Below are 18984 nucleotides of genomic sequence, written 5' to 3'. Positions count from 1 at the left end.
TGACCCTCAAGCTATATTCTATCTTTATCATCAAACTCTGAATATAATTGCACATTGTATTAATTAACATTATTTTTTAATATATTAGTGGCCATATGATAATTTTAGCTTATAAATTTTATTGTTTAATGTCTTAACTTGTATATTAAGGTACTTTTATAGCTTTGTTTAGAGTAGGTAATGTCTTGATAATATAAATGTTTTAAGTTTTTTGAATCAATCCAGTATATTTTTTTTTAATTGTTGAATGATTCTGTGTACATTGCGACAGTCTTTGGCTATGTGAAATAAAACTGACTGACTGACTGACTGAATAGTCCCTGTAAGGAATATGAGGTAAAATAGATGTCTAAATGGCAACCGTCACGATCAGGGCAAAACATACTTGAAGAAAATAAACTTGTTCAGAAACAGCATAGTTAAAGAGCCTACACAGAGTGCTCATAGTCATTGGAGGCACAGAGAGACACTGGCTCCACTCTGTCTGCCTCAGATATACTGGAGCAACAGTTCACACACACTGAGCTACTGAGCCTGCGAGCAAACAGATACATTTCTATAGGGAGGGTGAGTCGCGTGTCACTGCGAACAGTAGCCGGCCTTAGGCTGGAATGATTTGTGCAGGCCTCACTGCTTCTGCTCTTAAGAATCTCTGACCAAGGACGAGGCCCAGCCTTCGGGAATACTATAAACGAAGGTGATTCCAGCTAAGCTGGGAACAGCCCTGACTAGCCCCACAATTAACCAACAGGCGAAATGGGGAAAACCTTTTTGCGAAAGAAAGGGGGCTCTCTCCCTATTGGGAAAGGCAAGCCAAGGAGGATTACGCACAGGCAGAGCTCACAGATACAGGGAGAATCTTCCCAGGGGGCAGGGCAAGGGGTGGGAAATCAAACAGGAAAAAAGGGGAATTAAATGAATTAAGAGGCTAGAGAGGATTAAAAAGAAGGGAGAAATAAAGAAATGTAGCCAGACAATGAGAAGATCGCTCCACTGTCCTCCAGACGGTCCAATTGCTCCAGGTGATCCGGTGCATGCAGCGAAAGAGAACGATCAATGCCGTGTGCTCAGTATATAAAACCCTTGGTCCATCCCACAAATTGGCAACATCAAAATTTCCTCAGCAGCTCAAACAGCTATGGCCATCTATACGATCCCACCCAGCAACAGAGGGGTGGCCTGTCAGACCTCACCCCTCTATGAAGGAGAACACGCTTTGTCAGCTTTGCCAACTGTTTATGACCAGATAAGAAGCCCACCTGGTGCCAGCTATTTGTGAATGTGGGTGCTGCCCCCAGTCTTACGAGATAAATGGAAGATCTGAAATACTATATATACATTTATGTGATGAAATAGCTTTAAAGTGATCCTTTGCAAATGACCAAAACACTTACATAAGGACATAAGAGAAGCCTGCTGCACCATGCCAAGGGCCCCCCTAGCCCACCACCCTGCTCTCATGGTGGACTCCCACAAGAGCACCCTCTCGCCTCCAGCAACTGATGTTCAGCAGCATTTCTGCCTCTGGCCATGGAGGCCAAGCATAGCCATCCTGGCTAGTAGCCATCAATAGGGTTCTCCATGAATGTGTCTCATCCTCTTTTCAAGCCATCCCAGATGGTGGCCTTCACTGCCTTCTGAGGGAGCCCATGTTCCAGTTTAACTATGAGCTGTGTGAAGAAGGCCTTCTTTTTAACTGCCTTGAATCTTCCAACATGCAGTCCTCTTCATTAGAGAGAGAGAAACTTTTATCTCTCCACTTTCTCCATGCCATGCATAATGTTATGAAGCTCTTATTATGTCACCTCTTCCTTGCTTTTTCTCTAAACTGTGACGTCCCAGGTGCTGCAACTTTTCCTTGCTCCATCCTCTTGGTCATTCTGCCTTGCTTGTTATTCTGCTCACTTTCCCCCACCCACTTTTGGTGTTATTGTTTTTAATTTAATGAGGATCTTTGCTAAAATAGATGTTTTTCTGAGCTGATCTTGTCTTGCCTGCCTTTGCTGCTTCAAAAGCAACAGGAACAGAGCACTTACAGATTACTCAAAGCATAAGACACCTGCACCAGGTGTCATGCACTGTGGCTGTTGTTCCACAAGATGGAACCAAGGGAATTGTTATCAAGACTTGGAAATGGCAGAGGGAACTTGGGTAACTCAGAAAATGAAGGTTCTCCCAACACCCCAACTTCACTGCTCAATTTCTGCCTCTTCAAGAAATTTTTGGAACATCTGCCTTAGACTCTTGGAGGGGGGGAATGCCACACTTTGTGCCTCCTTCTGGGACCCTCAGACAGCATCTTCTTATTTCTTGCACACCATTTGTGTTACTCATGCTTGTCATGCCCTTGCAGGTACACCCGCCAGGCAGTGAGGAACGGAGGAAAGACCCAGCTCAGCAACCATGAAGTCAAGGTGAAAGGACCTGAACCCGTCGTTAGCCAGATCATTGATAAGCTGAAACACATTAATCAGGTAAGGTCACGTACTCTCTCTTAGATGATTCTGGCTGAATCATTGATGAACACTGAGTATTGTTCAGAATGACCCAGTTTTCCAACTTAGTAAATCTGCATTCAAAAACCCATGGAGAGACATTGTTCCCTCTTTAGAAATTACCCCATACTGGAAGCCAGAGCTGTGCATAGCTGAGGCCAGGGTTGGCTGTGGCTGTACCTGAATCTAGACCTGAAGAGTGTATTTTTCCAGGTCAGTTGCTGAGGCTAAAAGCTGTTCCTTGAGGAACTGTTCAGTACTTAAGATATTTTGAGTCAGGGGAGACCCTGTTGAGATACAGTGGTACCTCGGGTTAAATACAGTGGTGCCTAGCAAGACGAAAAGAATCCGTTCCGCGAGTCTCTTCGTCTTGCGGTTTTTTCGTCTTGCGAAGCAAGCCCATTAGCGGCTTAGTGGATTAGCGCTATTAGCGGGCTTAGCAGATCAGCTGATAAGCGGCTTAGCGGATCAGCTGATAAGCGGCTTAGCGGATCAGCTGATAAGCGGCTTAGCGGATCAGCTGATAAGCGGCTTAGCGGATCAGCTGTTAAGCGGCTTAGCGGATCAGCTGATAAGCGGCTTAGCGATCAGCTGTTAAGCGGCTTAGCGGCTTAGCGGATCAGCTGTTAAGCGGCTTAGCGGATCAGCTGATAAGCGGCTTAGCGGCTTGGGAAAAACGGAGGGAAAAGGAAAAAAAACCCGCAGGAACTCGCAAGACATTTTCATCTTGCGAAGGAAGCCCATAGGAAATTCGTTTTGCAAAGCACCTCCAAAACGGAAAACCCTTTCGTCTAGCGGGTTTTCCGTCTTGCGAGGCATTCGTCTTGCGGGGCACCACTGTACTTAATTTGTTCCGGAGGTCCGTTCTTAACCTGAAACTGTTCTTAACCTGAAGCACCACTTTAGCTAATGGGGCCTCCTGCTGCCGCCGCCAGAGCACAATTTCTGTTCTCATCCTGAAGCAAAGTTCCTAACCCAAGGTACTATTTCTGGGTTAGCGGAGTCTGTAACCTGAAGCATATGTAACCCGAGGTACCACTGTATATGAATGTATGGAATAAGAGAGCTGGTTGTGTTGTTCCTAATAGGAATGTGTAATGCAACAGCGCCATCTGTTGCTGTGGAGGAAGGTAGCAATGTAAGCCCTAGGATTTTTAAGTCGCGTTCCTTTTAAGGTGTCTTCCCAATAGATTTCTTTCTTATTTCTTCCACATGATGTTAACATTTTTGTAGAAAGGCCAGAGCTGCCTTGAGGACTCCTTCCTCAGGTCATATATGCTGATAATTTCATAGTGGGAAGGTAAAAACAGGGGTGGTGGGTGCAAAACAGAGGTTGGAAGAGAGAAGACAGAAAATTTTGGCATTTGGATCAGCCCTGGAACAAAGCGCTCTTTCAGTGTAACAGTTATGCTTAAGGTCTTCCAAACAGTTATGCTTAAGGTCTCTGCCAAAGAAATGTCCATACTCTCTATAGTATTAGACAATTAAGTTCCAGAGGCTACTTCCCTGCAAAAGGCAAAGCATTTGTTTCAAATGTGGACCCCATTCCCTAATTATCAGCCTTGAAAAAAGCAATTAAAACATCAGAGGGTAATCAAAGAGTGAGTGTGTATTTATTCAGTTCCTGAGCTTGAAGCTGGAGGTGGTAAAGGGGGGAGCAGAGAGGGAGGGAGGAAGTTATAGTCAAATGATTATTGCTGTGATCAAATGCACAGTTTCCGTAATTTGTAATTCATAAGTCAACTTAAGGCTGTGACTCTGGAAAAGAAATTGCATCGGGCAGGCCGGATCATTAGCAGGTTGAAAGGCTTTTAGAAGGGAAATGGTTTCTCTTCCAGAGGTTACGGTGCAGCCGATGGTTGGAAATATTTCAGGCCTACCATATCTTGACAGATCTTTGGGATGCATGTGAACCAATTTATAACTTAGCTTGCAGAATCAGCCTTTCACTTAAGGAAGTGGGGGGGGGGGCGGAGAGATGGCTTGCTCTTCGGCCAGAAAGCCTAACAGTCTCCAATGTTCCTGAGGGATAAAGGAAACAAACAGAATGGGAACCCAAAACCTGCCAAGAAGTTTGTGCAAGTGCTGGGAAGCTGATAAGCTGCAAGTGTATCCTGGTCCAGTAGCACCTTCAAGAGTAATTAATTTTATTAATGGAACATAATCTGTCATGAGCTTATTGCCTACTTCCTCAGAAAACCAGAGGGAAACGTTTGTTAACAGCATGGCTTGGGGGGGCAGTTAAAGGATTCCTTCCTTGATTTTAAAGTACAGTGGTACCTCAGGTTACATATGCTTCAGGTTACCGACTCCACTAACCCAGAAATAGTACCTCAGGTTAAGAACTTTGCTTCAGGATGAGAACAGAAATCGTGCTCCGGTGGCACGGCAGCAGCAGGAGGCCCCATTAGCTAAAATGGTGCTTCAGGTTAAGAATAGTTCCAGGTTAAGAACGGACCTCCGGAATGAATTACGTAATTAACATGAGGTACCACTGTACCACTGTATTGCACACTCTGATACACAGCCTTTCTCAACCTGGGGCATGAGCTGTGCTGACTGGGGCTGATGGGAATTGTAGTCTAAAGCATCTGGAAGGCACCAGGTGGGCTGTGTAGTAAAGCTTGTCGGCAATAAGTGCGAGAAGGAAGGTGCGTTTCTCAGAACCTAGAAAGGGGATCTACAGCAAATCCACCCAGAGATATGTCAGTGAATTTCAGTCTAGTTTCTTCCTATCCTGTGCTAAGATTACTATAAAATGACATGAGGCAAATTTGTGGAGGGCTGGTCTGTCAGCAGCCATTAATGGTTAAAGACAAAACTCCATGCTGAGATGCAGATAACCTGTTACCGAAGGTGGAAGAGCCGTTGCCTTTAAACCCACCTGGTGGGCATCTCACTAGGGCATCTGACTGCCAGTTGTGGGGAAAATTGGATGCTGTAATGGTCCAGGTTCCAAGACCAATGACTATTTCTGTAGCAGGATCCCAAAAGGGTCCCTGCCATCAACAACCTAGAGCCACCCAGTCAGTAAGAAGGGGAAGAAGAGTTTGGATTTGATATCCCGCTTTATCACTACCCTAAGGAGTCTCAAAGCGGCTAACATTCTCCTTTCCCTTTCTCCCCCACAACAAACCCTCTGTGAGGTGAGTGGGGCTGAGAGACTTCAAAGAAGTGTGACTAGCCGAAGGTCACCCAGCAGCTGCATGTGGAGGAGCGGGGATGCGAACCCTGTTCACCAGATTACAAGTCTACCACTCTTAACCACTACACCACACTGGCTCACACTGGGGAGTATTTTAGCCACTGAGAAAGAGACTCCTCACCCTTTGCTCTAATTGGAACCCATCTGAGTGGAAGGAGGTGAGTCAGCCACAGAGGATGGGCTCCTAGGGTCACTCTGGAGAAAACGTCATGCAGGAAGAGCTCTGCGGTGTTGTTCTGTATGCTCAAGACCTAAGCATTTGGGAACACTAAAAGCAGAACGTGCTTCAGTCTCAAGAAAATGGTGGGCAAGTTACATACAGTGGAGCTTTGATGTCAACACAGTGGGAGTCACTCCAAAAAAGGTACTGGAGAACTCAAACTCATTGGCCCAGGCAATCCCTGGGGTGGGATTTCTCTGAGTCAGAGGAAGGCAGTGCTTCTCCTGTGCCTATGTGTAATCCCCCTACTGACTCGGGGGTTATTGCTCTCACCCCTGAAAATGGGGAAACCTGGTCATGGCAGGAACCTTCGCGGGGCAACCATATAGGAGATGTTGATATGCATCCATTTTACTCAGGGTGCCGGATCCTGCTTGAATTCAGGAACTCATTTTCATGATGGCATTATGCCTCATCTGACAAGGGGGAGGGAGAAGTTTTCTGAAAGTGCACCAATAATTATTTGGGCCTGTCGTTTCTGGATGGAATTATTATATTTTGTGTGGCAAATGTGAAATCTGAAATCCAAGGGCTGCTAGGATCCACCCAGCTGTTGCCATTATTTGCTACTAAAGCAAGAAGACTGAAGGGTTTTTTTTTACCCATGATGAATGTACTGCAGGAATCTTTTGGCCTCTGTATTTTCTTTGGGGGGGGGGTGGAATAAAAAATGCTGCAGAGTGTAATCTATCAGTCCGCATGACTCACACCCTGTATTTAAAGACTAACAACATTTTTTTGTGACTCAGGAAAAATTTTAAGGCTTTCTCGGGAGCAGTTCACCATAACGCAGGGCTCCTCCCAGACTTCCACTCCATATGGAAGGAGCAACTGGGACAGTTAAATCAGAATAAGTGTGACAGACTCTGACTGCTACATATCATTAAAAGTCTGAACATACAGTGCCTTTTTTAATTGCTAAAAAATCTTCCCATTCCCCTTGACATTTTCAGTAAGAATGTACACTTCATATCCTCTCCTCCCAAAATGCCTATAAAACACCTGGATTCTATCTCCTCTCTTGGGAGGGTTCTGTTGAGACAGCACATACCAGGATTGTGGGAAATTCGGGAGAGATAAAAGAACGTACTTCTTCATATAGCATGAAGTCAGACGATGGACTTCCCTCCTACCGAAGACAGTGATAGCCACTAACCTTGATGGCTTTAGAAGAGCATTGGACCAAATCATGGAGGAGGAGAGAGCTATCTGAGGCTACTAGCCAGAATGACTTATGCTCTGTCCAATAATGCTTCTGAATGCCAGTTTCTGGAAACCACAGGAAGGGAGAGTTGCTGCTCTTGTGCTCGGATCCCACGGGCATCTGGTTGGCCACTGCGAGAAAAGGATGTCAGACTAGATGTGACATACACAATATAAGAATGTAAGAAGTGCCCATTTCTGTGAGAGCAGAAGGGCATGGCAATGCACCTGGGACACAGCCAAAAGCAGGTTTCTGGCTCCGTATGGACCACAGAGATAGTCAGGGCGGGCAACGCATGCCGAAAAGTCAGAAGCCAGGTCAATGGCTGCTGGGTCAGATTTGTAGATGGTGGAACTACAGTGTCTCCATGTGCATCGTTGCCTGTGGAAATTAGGCAGAATGGTTAGGGATGTATCAAGACTTTCCTCGTTGATTTTGCTGCAGCAAACAAACACAGCTAGTTCTTTGGGAATGTTCTAATCAGTATTTTTCCTTCCTTCACTGCATTTATATTCTGCCCTTTCCCCCTGAAAGAGCACAGACACAATTTAAATACAAAACAAAGCAAAAAAACATTACCTATATAAAGCAGTTAGTTTGAAACATTGCATTTCAAAACATTTGAAAGCAGTTGCAGTCAAAAACTTTCTAAAGGCAATTGCAGTTTGAAACATTTCCCCATCCTATGATCTTAGGGTTGCCAGGAGCAGTATTCTTCAGCCACCAAATTCCTGGGTAAAGAGGAATGTTTTCACATTCCTCCTGAAAGTTAAAGATAGTGGCAGGCACGTCTCATTTGGGAGGGCATTCCATAACCAAGGAACCACCACTGAAAAGTCTCTGTCACAGGTCAGCCACCCAGGCAGCCCCCAAAGGTTGCACCACCAACAAGGCCTACTAATCATGGGATTTGAAGTGGCTGATATTCGGGAAGGAACTATTTGAAGTACTTGGGTGCCAAGCTATTTAGGGCTGTGGGTAAAAGCCTCAGCACCTAGGGCTTGCTGATCGAAAGGTCGGCGGTTCGAATCCCCGCGGCGGGGTGCGCTCCCGTTGCTCGCTCCCAGCGCCTGCCAACCTAGCAGTTCGAAAGCACATCAAAGTGCAAGTAGATAAATAGGGACCGCTTACTGGCGGGAAGGTAAACGGTGTTTCCGTGTGCTGCGCTGGCTCGCCAGATGCAGCTTGTCACGCTGGCCACGTGACCCGGAAGTGTCTGTGGACAGCACTGGCTCCCGGCCTATAGAGTGAGATGAGCGCACAACCCTAGAGTCTGTCAAGACTGGCCCGTACGGGCAGGGGTACCTTTACCTTTTTATGCTAGTAGTAGCACCTTGATTTTTGACAAGTTGGGTCTGGAAACCAAGGCTTATGAGGAACGGTTGAGGGCATTAGGTAAGCTTAGCCTGGATCCTGAGAAGAGATAAAAGAGCGTCTTCAAATATCTCAAGGGCTGACACATGGAAGATGGAGCCAGCTTGTTTTCTGCTGTTCTGGAGGGTTGGACTCAAGCCACTGTATTCAAGTGAAAATAGAGGAGATTCTGACTCAACACCGGGAAGAATTTTCTGATGGTAAGAGCTGTTTGACAGTGGAATGGTCTCCCTCGGGAGCTGGTGGAATCTGTTTCCTTTGATGTTTTAAAGCAGAGGTTGGATGGCCACCTGTCAGAGATACTTTAGCTGAGATTCCTGCATTGCAGGGGGTTGGACTAGATGACTCTTGGGGTCCCTTCCAAGCCTACAATCCTGACTCCCTGGCTGCATAACATTGTAATGCTGCAGCGGAATGAAACCAGTTCAGTGTGAACAGTGAGGAAGGGCAGATTAGCAATCACTCAAGTCAGATGGAACCACAGAGATATTGTTTGCAGAAGACCCAATTAAATCAGGGGTAGCTAATGCCTGGACTGAGAGACTGACCTGGCTCTCTATAAACATTTCCCCCCAGACCTCAATGCCCAAACAATTTGGGACTGACAAAAAGCAGGATGGGGTGCTGCTGGAGTGACTGGAGGGATTACACTGGGGGATACAGATTCATCCGCTCGCTTGCCAGGGGATGGGTGATCACCCACCTCCTCAGTGGATCTGCACAGATCAGCTTAGGGAGGAGGTGTTTTGTCCTTGCATGGGAGGGGGGCATGCAAGAGTGTGAGTTGGCTGCACCCACTATCAGGGTTGGCTAAGGCTGAATGTGGCCCTCAGGCTGAAATAGATTAGGCATCTCTGCCCTAAATAAATGCTCAGCATATCCAATTATTAACAGTAGTAGCAATATTCCTTTGATAGGAAGCTGTGGAGCTCCCTTGTAAACAAAGGCAACTGCTGTTGGTTGGCTCAGCAGCAGAAGGGCAAAATCTAAAGGGCGGGTAAGCCTGCAGATTACCCTCCTGGTGTAGCTCTTTAAAACCTTAGCTTCTGCCTTTCCTCGGGGTCAACATTGTCAGCTGATTGCAAGCATCCCTCGTGCATATTTGCAAGGGCTGTAAATCAAAAGGCCTCCACTTGGCACATGTGGTGCCAAATTTGGAATGGGATTGACAGTTGTGGCTTCAGGTACAGTTTCCTCTGGCCTGCAAAGGTGCGGGGGGGGGGAGGCTTTGAGGCCTGGGCAAAAATAATGAAAGGGGCTGGCAGATAATTAATGAAGGGGAAAGTACCCAGGCAACTGGTGGTAGAAGTTTGGAGAAAGGAAGCAAGGGCTGGGAGCCGTCCTTTGGGAGTATGCAAGGAAAGCAGCCTGGCACAAAATCCATTGAATTCAGCAAGTGCCCTTTCTTTTTAGTTTTGGCGGTTTCACAAAAATCAAGCTCATGTCTAAAGTAGGAGTGAACAGGCATTGGTGATAATAGCATTTTGTGACTTTTCACATCCCTTGATACTTTCTTCCTTCAGAATATCTCTAAATTCTGTGGAAGGTCAGTCCAAAGTTAATTATGCAGTTTGGGCTTGGTAGCTGCTCTTCTTCTTCTTCTTCTTCTTCTTCTTCTTCTTCTTCTTCTTCTTCCTCTCCTCCTCCTCCTGGTCCCTCTCTACAAAAAATAACTTCTCACACACGCACCCCATACATGTCTTTGTGTTTATTTTATTTTTTTTGCTTCATGAGCTTTAGCCAGCTATCAAGGAGAGTTTGACAGTGCTCAACATGCTGTTGTGTTGGCATGGAGGCTCTCCTCATCCAATGCATTGGTGGTGCTGATCTCTAATGGCACTAGCAAGATAAGCAACAGTTGGAGATAGTTTGTGCCCTCTTATTTGGAAGATTCCTTGTTGTTCTCTTTCTGGGAATTGTGACCCCACCTGCCGTTGGGGTAGCAGCCAGCCAGAGGAACCCTTTCAGAAACCCACTTCCTTTGGTCTCCTTGGGGTCTAGTTGATGAATGCAAAGCTTCTTTCTACTTCTAAATGTTGAGATAGGCCTTTAGAAGAGAAAGATCTTGATCAGAGCACAGAAACAAACTACAAATAACATTTGTGGAGCAATACGGAGAGAGAGCAGGGTAGGGTGAATAATTAATCTTCAGGAAACTGTAGCATGCTTGTGCTTTTCTCACATGTGCCCTAAGTCGAAATAACTTTTTGTTTGTTCAGGAAAGTAAGGCTTAATCATCTGGATGAAAAAGCAAAGGAGATATGGTAATCTTTTTGAAGGAGATATGATAATCTTTTTGGCAAATGGGCCAGTAAAAAGAAGTTTTAATTGACTAGGAGACCTACCATGGAGCAGGGGCTACATTCAAAGAGTCCTGCTGCTTCCTCCTCCCCTGCTAAAATATCAAGAGAGTTTGAGAACTGCCTGTGAGTCATATTGTTTATCAAACCCAAAGCGATCAGCTATGTGACCTAAGCAAATATTTCAGGACTCACAAGCCAGAAGAGTGTGTGTGGTTCAGGAAATTGAAGGCTTATAAGAAGAGGCTGGTATGTGGCCCTGACCCTTCAGAGTCAACAGCCCTTGATTGGCTAGAACCTCACAATTCTGGGAGGCATTACAGATGGGTGGCTTCCAAACTGTGTTACGAGGGACCTCTGGAGATGCTTGGAAGCTCCCCAAGGATGCGTGGCGGATGTGCTTTGCTGAAAGAGACCCTTCCCCTCGCTGGCAGTCTTCTCCTTCAAAACACAGATGCCAAGAACACCGGCAAGGTGATGGGGAGAAGCCAATAAAATTCTATAAGGGAGATGCCAGTGTGGTAGGGAAGCACACTGTATCACCGGAGTGGGGGCTAGATGTGGCCTTCCGGACCTCTCTGGCTGTCCTTTGGGACCTTTGCCACGCCGCCACCCCTCACCCTGCTGTTGTGTGTGTTTGAACATCTGGTCTCTGGGCAGCTGGAATGCACTCTCTTGGTCAAAGCTGAAAGTCTCATCTTTTGGACTGTTCACATTTAAACTTTGGCCCCGCCCATCCCGAAGACTGACCATGAGGGAATTGCACCCCAGGCCATTGAGAGCTAGGGGGTCTTGGGCTGCCATGTCTAACGCTAGTCACTTAAGGTTGCCAAATTCAGTGGTTTAAAGCTGGATCTTGAAGATCAGCAAGGAGAAATGTTTGCTCTCTTGACCAGGATAAAGCTCCCAGCATCTTTGTCTGCATCTTGTGAGTCCAGAGGATCCATCAGTTATCTGCCAGTGCTACCTGCCCCCCCCCTCTCCTTTTGTGCCTGAAGGGGCTGTGAAGCCTGAGTGCATATTCTGTGCAGGCTCCCAACCTCTGGTGTGGTCCTGCTCTCCTCTGAGGCACGTCTGGCATGTGATGCATCTCTTGATCTAGGCTTTGGTAGGGAGGGAATTAATATTCAGAAGCGATGTTCTGATCACTCACTGTTGATATGTGTGTGTATGTTCCTTTTTAACTGATGTTTCAGATTCTGTGCATGACAGTTTCATTGTGTACTAACACAGAGCCCTAAGGAGCTCATTAGCCAGACTGTGAGGTTTTGAGTCCCTGACACGAGTGTTGTCATGCACTCTGGAGAGGTGGCAGCTTTAACTATAAAAGGACGAACGAGACCCCACTGATTTTGGTGTGGAGATTATTCGGAAGGAATGTGTTTCCCCACACATTCCTGCTCGGGTCTTAAGATCTTCATTGGAGCCTTCTTCAGATTCCCCCACCTGATGATGGCTTCTTGGGAAGGCTTTTTGGTGGTGGCACCCAGTTTGGGGAAAGTTTCACCCATAGAGACTTGCTTAGTGGCTGTCCAATGATCAGCAGAGATTAGGAAGTCATTAGTCTGCACCAGGCGTCCTATTGGGAGTGCATGTTCTGGAAGCTGGGCAATAGGGGCAGTCCAGGATTCCTTTTGGTGTACCGATCTCCCCGCTGCGCCAAGGATTCCCTGCCTGAGCTGCTTCAGGTTGTGGCAGATGTTCTCCTGGAGACACCTAGTTTGGTTGTCCTAGGGGATTTTAACATCCATGCCGACACGACCTTACAAGGGGTCACTCGGGACTTCGTGGAAAGCATGGCCTCCATGGGGCTGTCCCTGAATAAGTCTGGCCCAACCCATAGCCGTGGACATGCCTTGGATCTGGTGTTCACCTCTATGGAAGTTATTTATGAAATTTCTATACCACCATTCACCTGAGGATCACAGGGTGGTTTACAATAAGAAACACACACAAAAAATAAACTATAGTAACAATAAACCTGACTTGTCTTCCTCAGAAGTGCAGTTTAAAGCAAGCTGGGCTCCCGTTGCTCGGTCCCAGCTCCTACCAACCTTGCAGTTCGAAAGCACACCCAAAAGTGCAAGTAGGTAAATAGGTACCGCTCTGGTGGGAAGATAAACGGCATTTCTGTGCGCTGCTCTGGTTTACCAGAAGCGGCTTAGTCATGCTGGCCACATGACCCAGAAAAACTCTGCGGACAAACGAGATGAGCGCCACAACCCCAGAGTCGTCTGTGACTGGACTTAACTGTCAGGGATGCTTTACCTTTTTTATGGTTTCCCCGAAGCCCCTTGTCACCCCAGGGGACAACAAATTTGCATTTAATCAACACCTCAGCACCTCCCTTGGATTTCTTTCAAAAGGGATAATGGCTCTTTGGGTGAAGACATGACATATGATGCTATTTATCAGAGGGGCTACTCAACCTGAGAAAGCAGCCCACCTAGGAGAAGGAAAACCCTGTTCCTAAAACTTGGTTTTAACTATTTATTAATACTTTTATGGCTTTACTCACCCTCCACCCTTGGATACCAGTTTCTGGAAGCCACAGGCAGAGAAGGAGTTGCTGTTGGGCTCAGGTGCTGCTTGGGGCCTCTCACAGCAGCACCTGGTTGGCCAAAATGAGAACAGGTTGCTGGGCCAGGTGGGCCAGGGGCCTGATCCACCAGGCACATCTTTATTTTCTTGCAGATCAGACCAAAGACCATCAAGTGCAGAGTCTGGTGCTGAGTGGCCAGACAGATGCATATGGAAAGCTCTGAAGCAGGACATAAATGTATCATGCCTTCCTTCCATAGGCAGCATTCAGTAACTGGAATTCTGAGGTATTGCTGCCTCTGGAAATGGAGCGACTTCTGTGTTTCACCTCACCAGTTTCACCTGTGGATGTACAGGTGGGATAACAGAAAGGTGAGAAAGCGATGGTCCAGGGTTCTTGCTCTCTCCCTCACTACACCACAGCCTCCCTCTTCTCTCCTTCAGCTCTGCATGGTTCAATTTTCCTTGCCATTTAAACTATTGCTTTAACTGCAGACCCATTATCAACCCTTTCCAATCTCCACGCTTGATGATTGTCCAAGGGCTTATAGAAAAATATGCCAAGAATTTCAGCACAGCCCTTGGAACATTTTTTTATTAAATTCTTTTCAGTCATGCAGACTAAATTAAAGGAGAAATATGCACTCCAGGAAGAGTATAAATATTAATTCAGACTCTCCTTTTTTTGCCTTGGCAGACTCCTAAGGGAAACCTTTGCTTGAAATAAACCTTCTGCACTTATCTTAACGATTGAGGTCACAGTTTGCTGTTTTGTTTATGCTTAATTGGGGGGGGGGGTTGAGAAGCTTTAAAAAAATACCCTTAAAAGGGCAGGATAACTTTCATTATTCATTGACAGCTTCAGTTTGGAATAGTGGTAAGACTCTTGCTGTGTTTGCTGGTAATAAGGAGGGAGGCAGTCTGGGAAGTGCCTGCCCCCTGTTCTTGGGCTCCATGGTGAAAGAAAGGGGGGAGGGTAAAAATGGAAGAAAATAAAAGATTTTGACACAGGAGGTGTAGGGGTGGGTGAATGGTAGCTTGAGGAGCTATACACGCCCCCCCCCCATCCTTTGCTGACTCCATTGATACTGCCTGTCTGTCCCACACTCCTGTTATATATATATTGGGGTTGGCAAATGCAGGCGCCCTGGTGTGTGTGATTAAATGAGAGCTAGTATGGGGTAGTGTTTAGAGTGTTGGACTCTTACCGGGGAGACTAGGGTTCAAATCCCCCGCTGGGCCATGAAGCTCACTGGGAGATCTTGGGACAGTCACTGCATCTCAGCCTAGCCTACCTCACAGGGTTGGTTGTGGTGATTAAATGAAGAAGAGGAGAACCATCTTGCATGCCACCTTGAGCTCCTTGGAGAAAAAGGTGGGATGTAAATGCAGTGAAAAATAAATTTGGCTCAGAAACTGCAACTTGCTGATCTGTAAGTAGACCTTTGTTTTGATATAACAAGGGCTAGATAAAGCAATCAGTGGTTTATGATCAGGATATGTTAAGAATTTCCCTCTACCTGTATATGGAATTACCCCATGCCTTAAGGTGGTCATTGGGGACCCTGCACTACATCTCTATGTACACAGCCTTTTTGGTGGTGGCGCTAAGCCTGCCCGGTGGCCTCCATGCAGAAACCAGTCATGCCCTTTCCCTTGCCTCATTTTGACAGGTGCCAAAGACTCGCTGATTCAAGCAGGCTTTATGCTATTTCTTACTGCTTCTGGGGGAAGGGTTGTCACTCATTGGTGGAGCACATGCTCTTTCATGAAGAAGGTCCCGTGTTCAGTCCCTGGTGACCTCTCCTTGTAGTGCTGGGAATGTCCCCTGGCTGAAACCCTGGAGAGCCACTGCTGCCAGTTAGTGTAGACAGTACTGAACGAGGTTAGTCAATATTTTGACTCTGCATAAGGCAGCTTCTGATCTTCTTAGTTTCTGTGCTGCTTTGTCATGGACCGGCTGGGCACAGAGGAATGGTGGAAGGCCCCAGCTGGGGAACCCCCAAAAGGAAGAAGGCTCAGAGCCAGAAGAGTGGTGGTGGGATGACAATGAGCAGTCAGGGGGAGAAGAGGGAGAAGCCTGGAAGAGGTCACAGGGTATAGTGAGCAGGGAGAGTCTGTGGCAGAGAGCAGTCAGAATCAGAGACAGAAGCCAAAGCAGGAGAGGAGTTAGGCTGACGAAGAAGCATCGGTGTCTCCCCTTCCTGCTGTGAGAAGCTCCCCTGCCCTCCAGTCTACAAGGACCAGAAGAGGTATGAAGCGGCAGGAACAAAAACAGGCAAACTAACATAGTCTCAGATTACTTGAGAAGAACCCAGAGGAGGAGGAGACTGAGGCAGCTGCGGGAACCTTCAGTCTCTACAACTGGGGCAAGATCTACTGAGAAGAGTTGCTGTGCTCATTAGGTCTGACACACCTGAGCTGACCATGTTTCAGCAAATAAAGAGTTAATTGCTCTTACTTTATGTGATTTACTGCTGGCTATGGCCTGCATTGCATGTGTTCTCCCCCCCTTTGTTTTTTTAATTATAATTGAATCAATTAGCACAGTTTTTGCTGCTTTGGGAACTAATATTTTGGAGCATTGTGGGATCTTATTAATATTGTGTATTAAATGTGTATACTGCCCTTCATCTGAAGATCCCAGGGTGGTTCAGAACAGGAAAAAGCAAAATGAGAAAAATACAAAATAACCCCCTCCCACAAAAACATTTTAAAAGTCATAGAATGTCAATCAGTCCCAAACTTGATTGAAGAGAAACATTTACCGAAAGGTGTTTAATGAAGGCACCAGAGGAGCCTCCCTGGGGAGAGCATTCCACAAATGGGGGGCCACCACAGGAAGGGCCCATTCTCCTGTTGCCACCCACCAGCCATCTTGTGGAGAGGCAGGTCCTGGCTTTTAATTGTAAGTTTTGAAACTGTTTTAAACTGTATTGTAAACTGCCCTGAGACCATAAGGTCTCCAGCACATGCCCAGGATTGATTTGTTGTCCTCCTTGCGGGTGTTGGGTTGGGTTGGTGGCTTCTTTTTTCTGCCATCCTGGTTTGGCGGGGGGGGGGGGGAGAAAGTTCTGGTTAAACTCTTGCAGCTGGATAAATTATCATTAAGTTAAAACCTGCTTATTGTTACATGTTGCTCTCAGTGATTATCGGGTTGCATATTTTCCTGCCTCTTGCCACAAGATGAGAATCAGCCATAATGTCAGGGTAGCAACTCAGCAAGAGCAGTTACTTAAAGGCAGAGAAACCGCCAAATGCAATTTTTTTTCTGGAGAGAGGGAGGGAAACAGTTGTAATTGTTACTTGATAGGAAATTGTCATGGCTTGTGGGTCTGACTCTTTCAGAAGCTGAAGGACTGAAACATTCAAGCCGCTGTGCAGAAATAGAACACTTTATTAGAAAAGCACGTTGAATAACAGCCTTAAGCTATGTGCAAACGATAGGATCCCCCCTGTTAAGTTGTGGGCGAACATATCAGACAACACAGCGATTCTTCCAAAGCAGCTCTTTATTTGTAAGCTGGAACAGAACTGGCTGAGGAGCTCAGTCAGCCTGCTTATATAGAGCTCCAGAACAATGTAACTGTTGCCATTTTCTAAAACTATCCAATCACTGAACGTCACTTTTGATCCTTCATTTGAATACAAACTATCCAATCACTGAACGTCACTTTCGATCCTTCATTTGCATAACTATCTACAGTATTCCCCTGCTGGCCCAGGGTGAGAACTTCAGTACATAACACCCCTCCCCACCGAGATAAGCTGTTAGTTACAATCATAATGGTATATACAGCACTACATGTAATGGTTCAATTAGGCACAAAACCATATCAGTTACATTTCACATACTTAGACCAACAGTGATACATGTCCAACAACATAGTCCTTTAAATAAGTTGGGCACTTGGAAACTCTGCCAGACCGCCGGGGACTGGTAGCCAAGTCCGGGGGCCCACCCAATTCTTGCTGAGGCTGTGGTGCGACCCTAGGCGGCGTTGAAACCAAGTTCCCTGGATCCGCTGCTGTGGGTGGAGCCTCCGTAAGTGGAGTGGTCTGAGCCTGTGGTAAGTCTGGGCTGCATCAATTGGATGCATCAATTCTGGGCTGCATCAATAGGAGTATAGCATCTAGATCAAGGGAAGTAATAGTGCCACTGTATTCTGCTCTGGTCAGACCTCACCTGGAGTACTGTGTCCAGTTCTGGGCACCACAGTTCAAGAAGGACATTGACAAACTGGAACGTGTCCAGAGGAGGGCAACCAAAATGGTCAAAGGCCTGGAAACGATGCCTTATGAGGAACGGCTAAGGGAGCTGGGCATGTTTAGCCTGGAGAAGAGGAGGTTAAGGGGTGATATGATAGCCATGTTCAAATATATAAAAGGATGTCACATAGAGGAGGGAGAAAGGTTGTTTTCTGCTGCTCCAGAGAAGCGGACACGGAGCAATGGATCCAAACTACAAGAAAGAAGATTCCACCTAAACATTAGGAAGAACTTCCTGACAGTAAGAGCTGTTCGACAGTGGAATTTGCTGCCAAGGAGTGTGGTGGAGTCTCCTTCTTTGGAGGTCTTTAAGCAGAGGCTTGACAACCATATGTCAGGAGTGCTCTGATGGTGTTTCCTGCTTGGCAGGGGGTTGGACTCGATGGCCCTTGTGGTCTCTTCCAACTCTATGATTCTATGATTCTATGATTCTATGATTCTATGATTCTAAGTCTGGCAGACCCTCTGAAGTGGCTTGGTTTGGCTCCACGCTGGCAGTTTGCGAGAGAGGTGGAGCCTCACCATCTGTAAGTGTCTCTTCCGGAGCCACGAGCGCAGTTGGGGGCACCACGGTAGTGTCCAAGTCCCAAACCCTGTGCCTAAGCTGGTCTATGTGCTGGCGCCACAAGCGCCTGTCTTCGAGTGCCACCTGGTACGAGCGAGGTCCAGTGACTCCCACTACTGTGGCTGGCACCCAAGGAATGTCCCCCACATAGTTCTGGGCAAAGACCTGGTTTTCTGGAACAAATGACCGTGGCGCGTTGGCACAGCCTGGGGGTTCGGCCACAGCAAAGTCCGGGTGCAGCCGGTCGAGCGGGGACCTGAGGCGGCGGCCCATAAGCAGTTCAGCAGGACTCCGCCCTGTGGCCGCATGAGGGGTGATGTGTTGCACGAACAAGTATTCGGCGACCCGCTCGTGCCAATCTCCCCGGTCCAGGCTCGCCAGTGCCTCTTTTGCCAAGTGCACCATCCTCTCTGCTTGCCTGTTGCTGGATGGATGAAATGGTGCCGTTAGGGCATGGCGGATGCCCAGTCCGAAAAGGTACCGCTCAAAAGTGCCTGACGTGAACTGCGGTCTGTTGTCGGAGACAAGGACATCAGGACACCCATGCGTCGCAAAGAGGCCTCGCAGCACCCGGATGACGGCCTCCGTAGTGGTGGAGGGCATCAGGGCCACCTCCAGCCATTTGGAATAGGTGTCCACCACTACCATAAAGGTCCGGCCGTGAAAGGGGCCGGCCAGATCAATGTGTACCCTCGACCAGGGTGTCTTGGGCATCTCCCAGGTGTGTCCCTTAGCTGCTGGTGGTGCAGGCCTCGATTCTTGGCACGCTTGACAGGCGGACACCCAGGCAGTGATGGCATCTTCCATGTTA

The 18984-nt window shown here is 47.1% G+C and overlaps 1 protein-coding gene across 4 annotated transcripts in view; it reads left to right on the top strand.

The window, feature by feature from the left end:
• GPC3 (glypican 3) overlaps positions 1 to 18984 on the top strand; it is a 270058-nt gene that overhangs the window by 200936 nt on the left and 50138 nt on the right. For all 4 annotated transcript variants that reach the window (XM_053374199.1, XM_053374198.1, XM_053374196.1 and 1 more), the window contains one exon: positions 2354 to 2474. In XM_053374199.1, the coding sequence (XP_053230174.1) occupies positions 2354 to 2474 (121 nt within the window). The remainder of the gene's footprint in view (positions 1 to 2353; positions 2475 to 18984) is intronic.

This window comes from Podarcis raffonei, chromosome Z, assembly GCF_027172205.1.
Source record: "Podarcis raffonei isolate rPodRaf1 chromosome Z, rPodRaf1.pri, whole genome shotgun sequence".
Classification (NCBI taxonomy): domain Eukaryota; kingdom Metazoa; phylum Chordata; class Lepidosauria; order Squamata; family Lacertidae; genus Podarcis; species Podarcis raffonei.
This window is presented reverse-complemented; position numbering and strand designations above follow the sequence as displayed.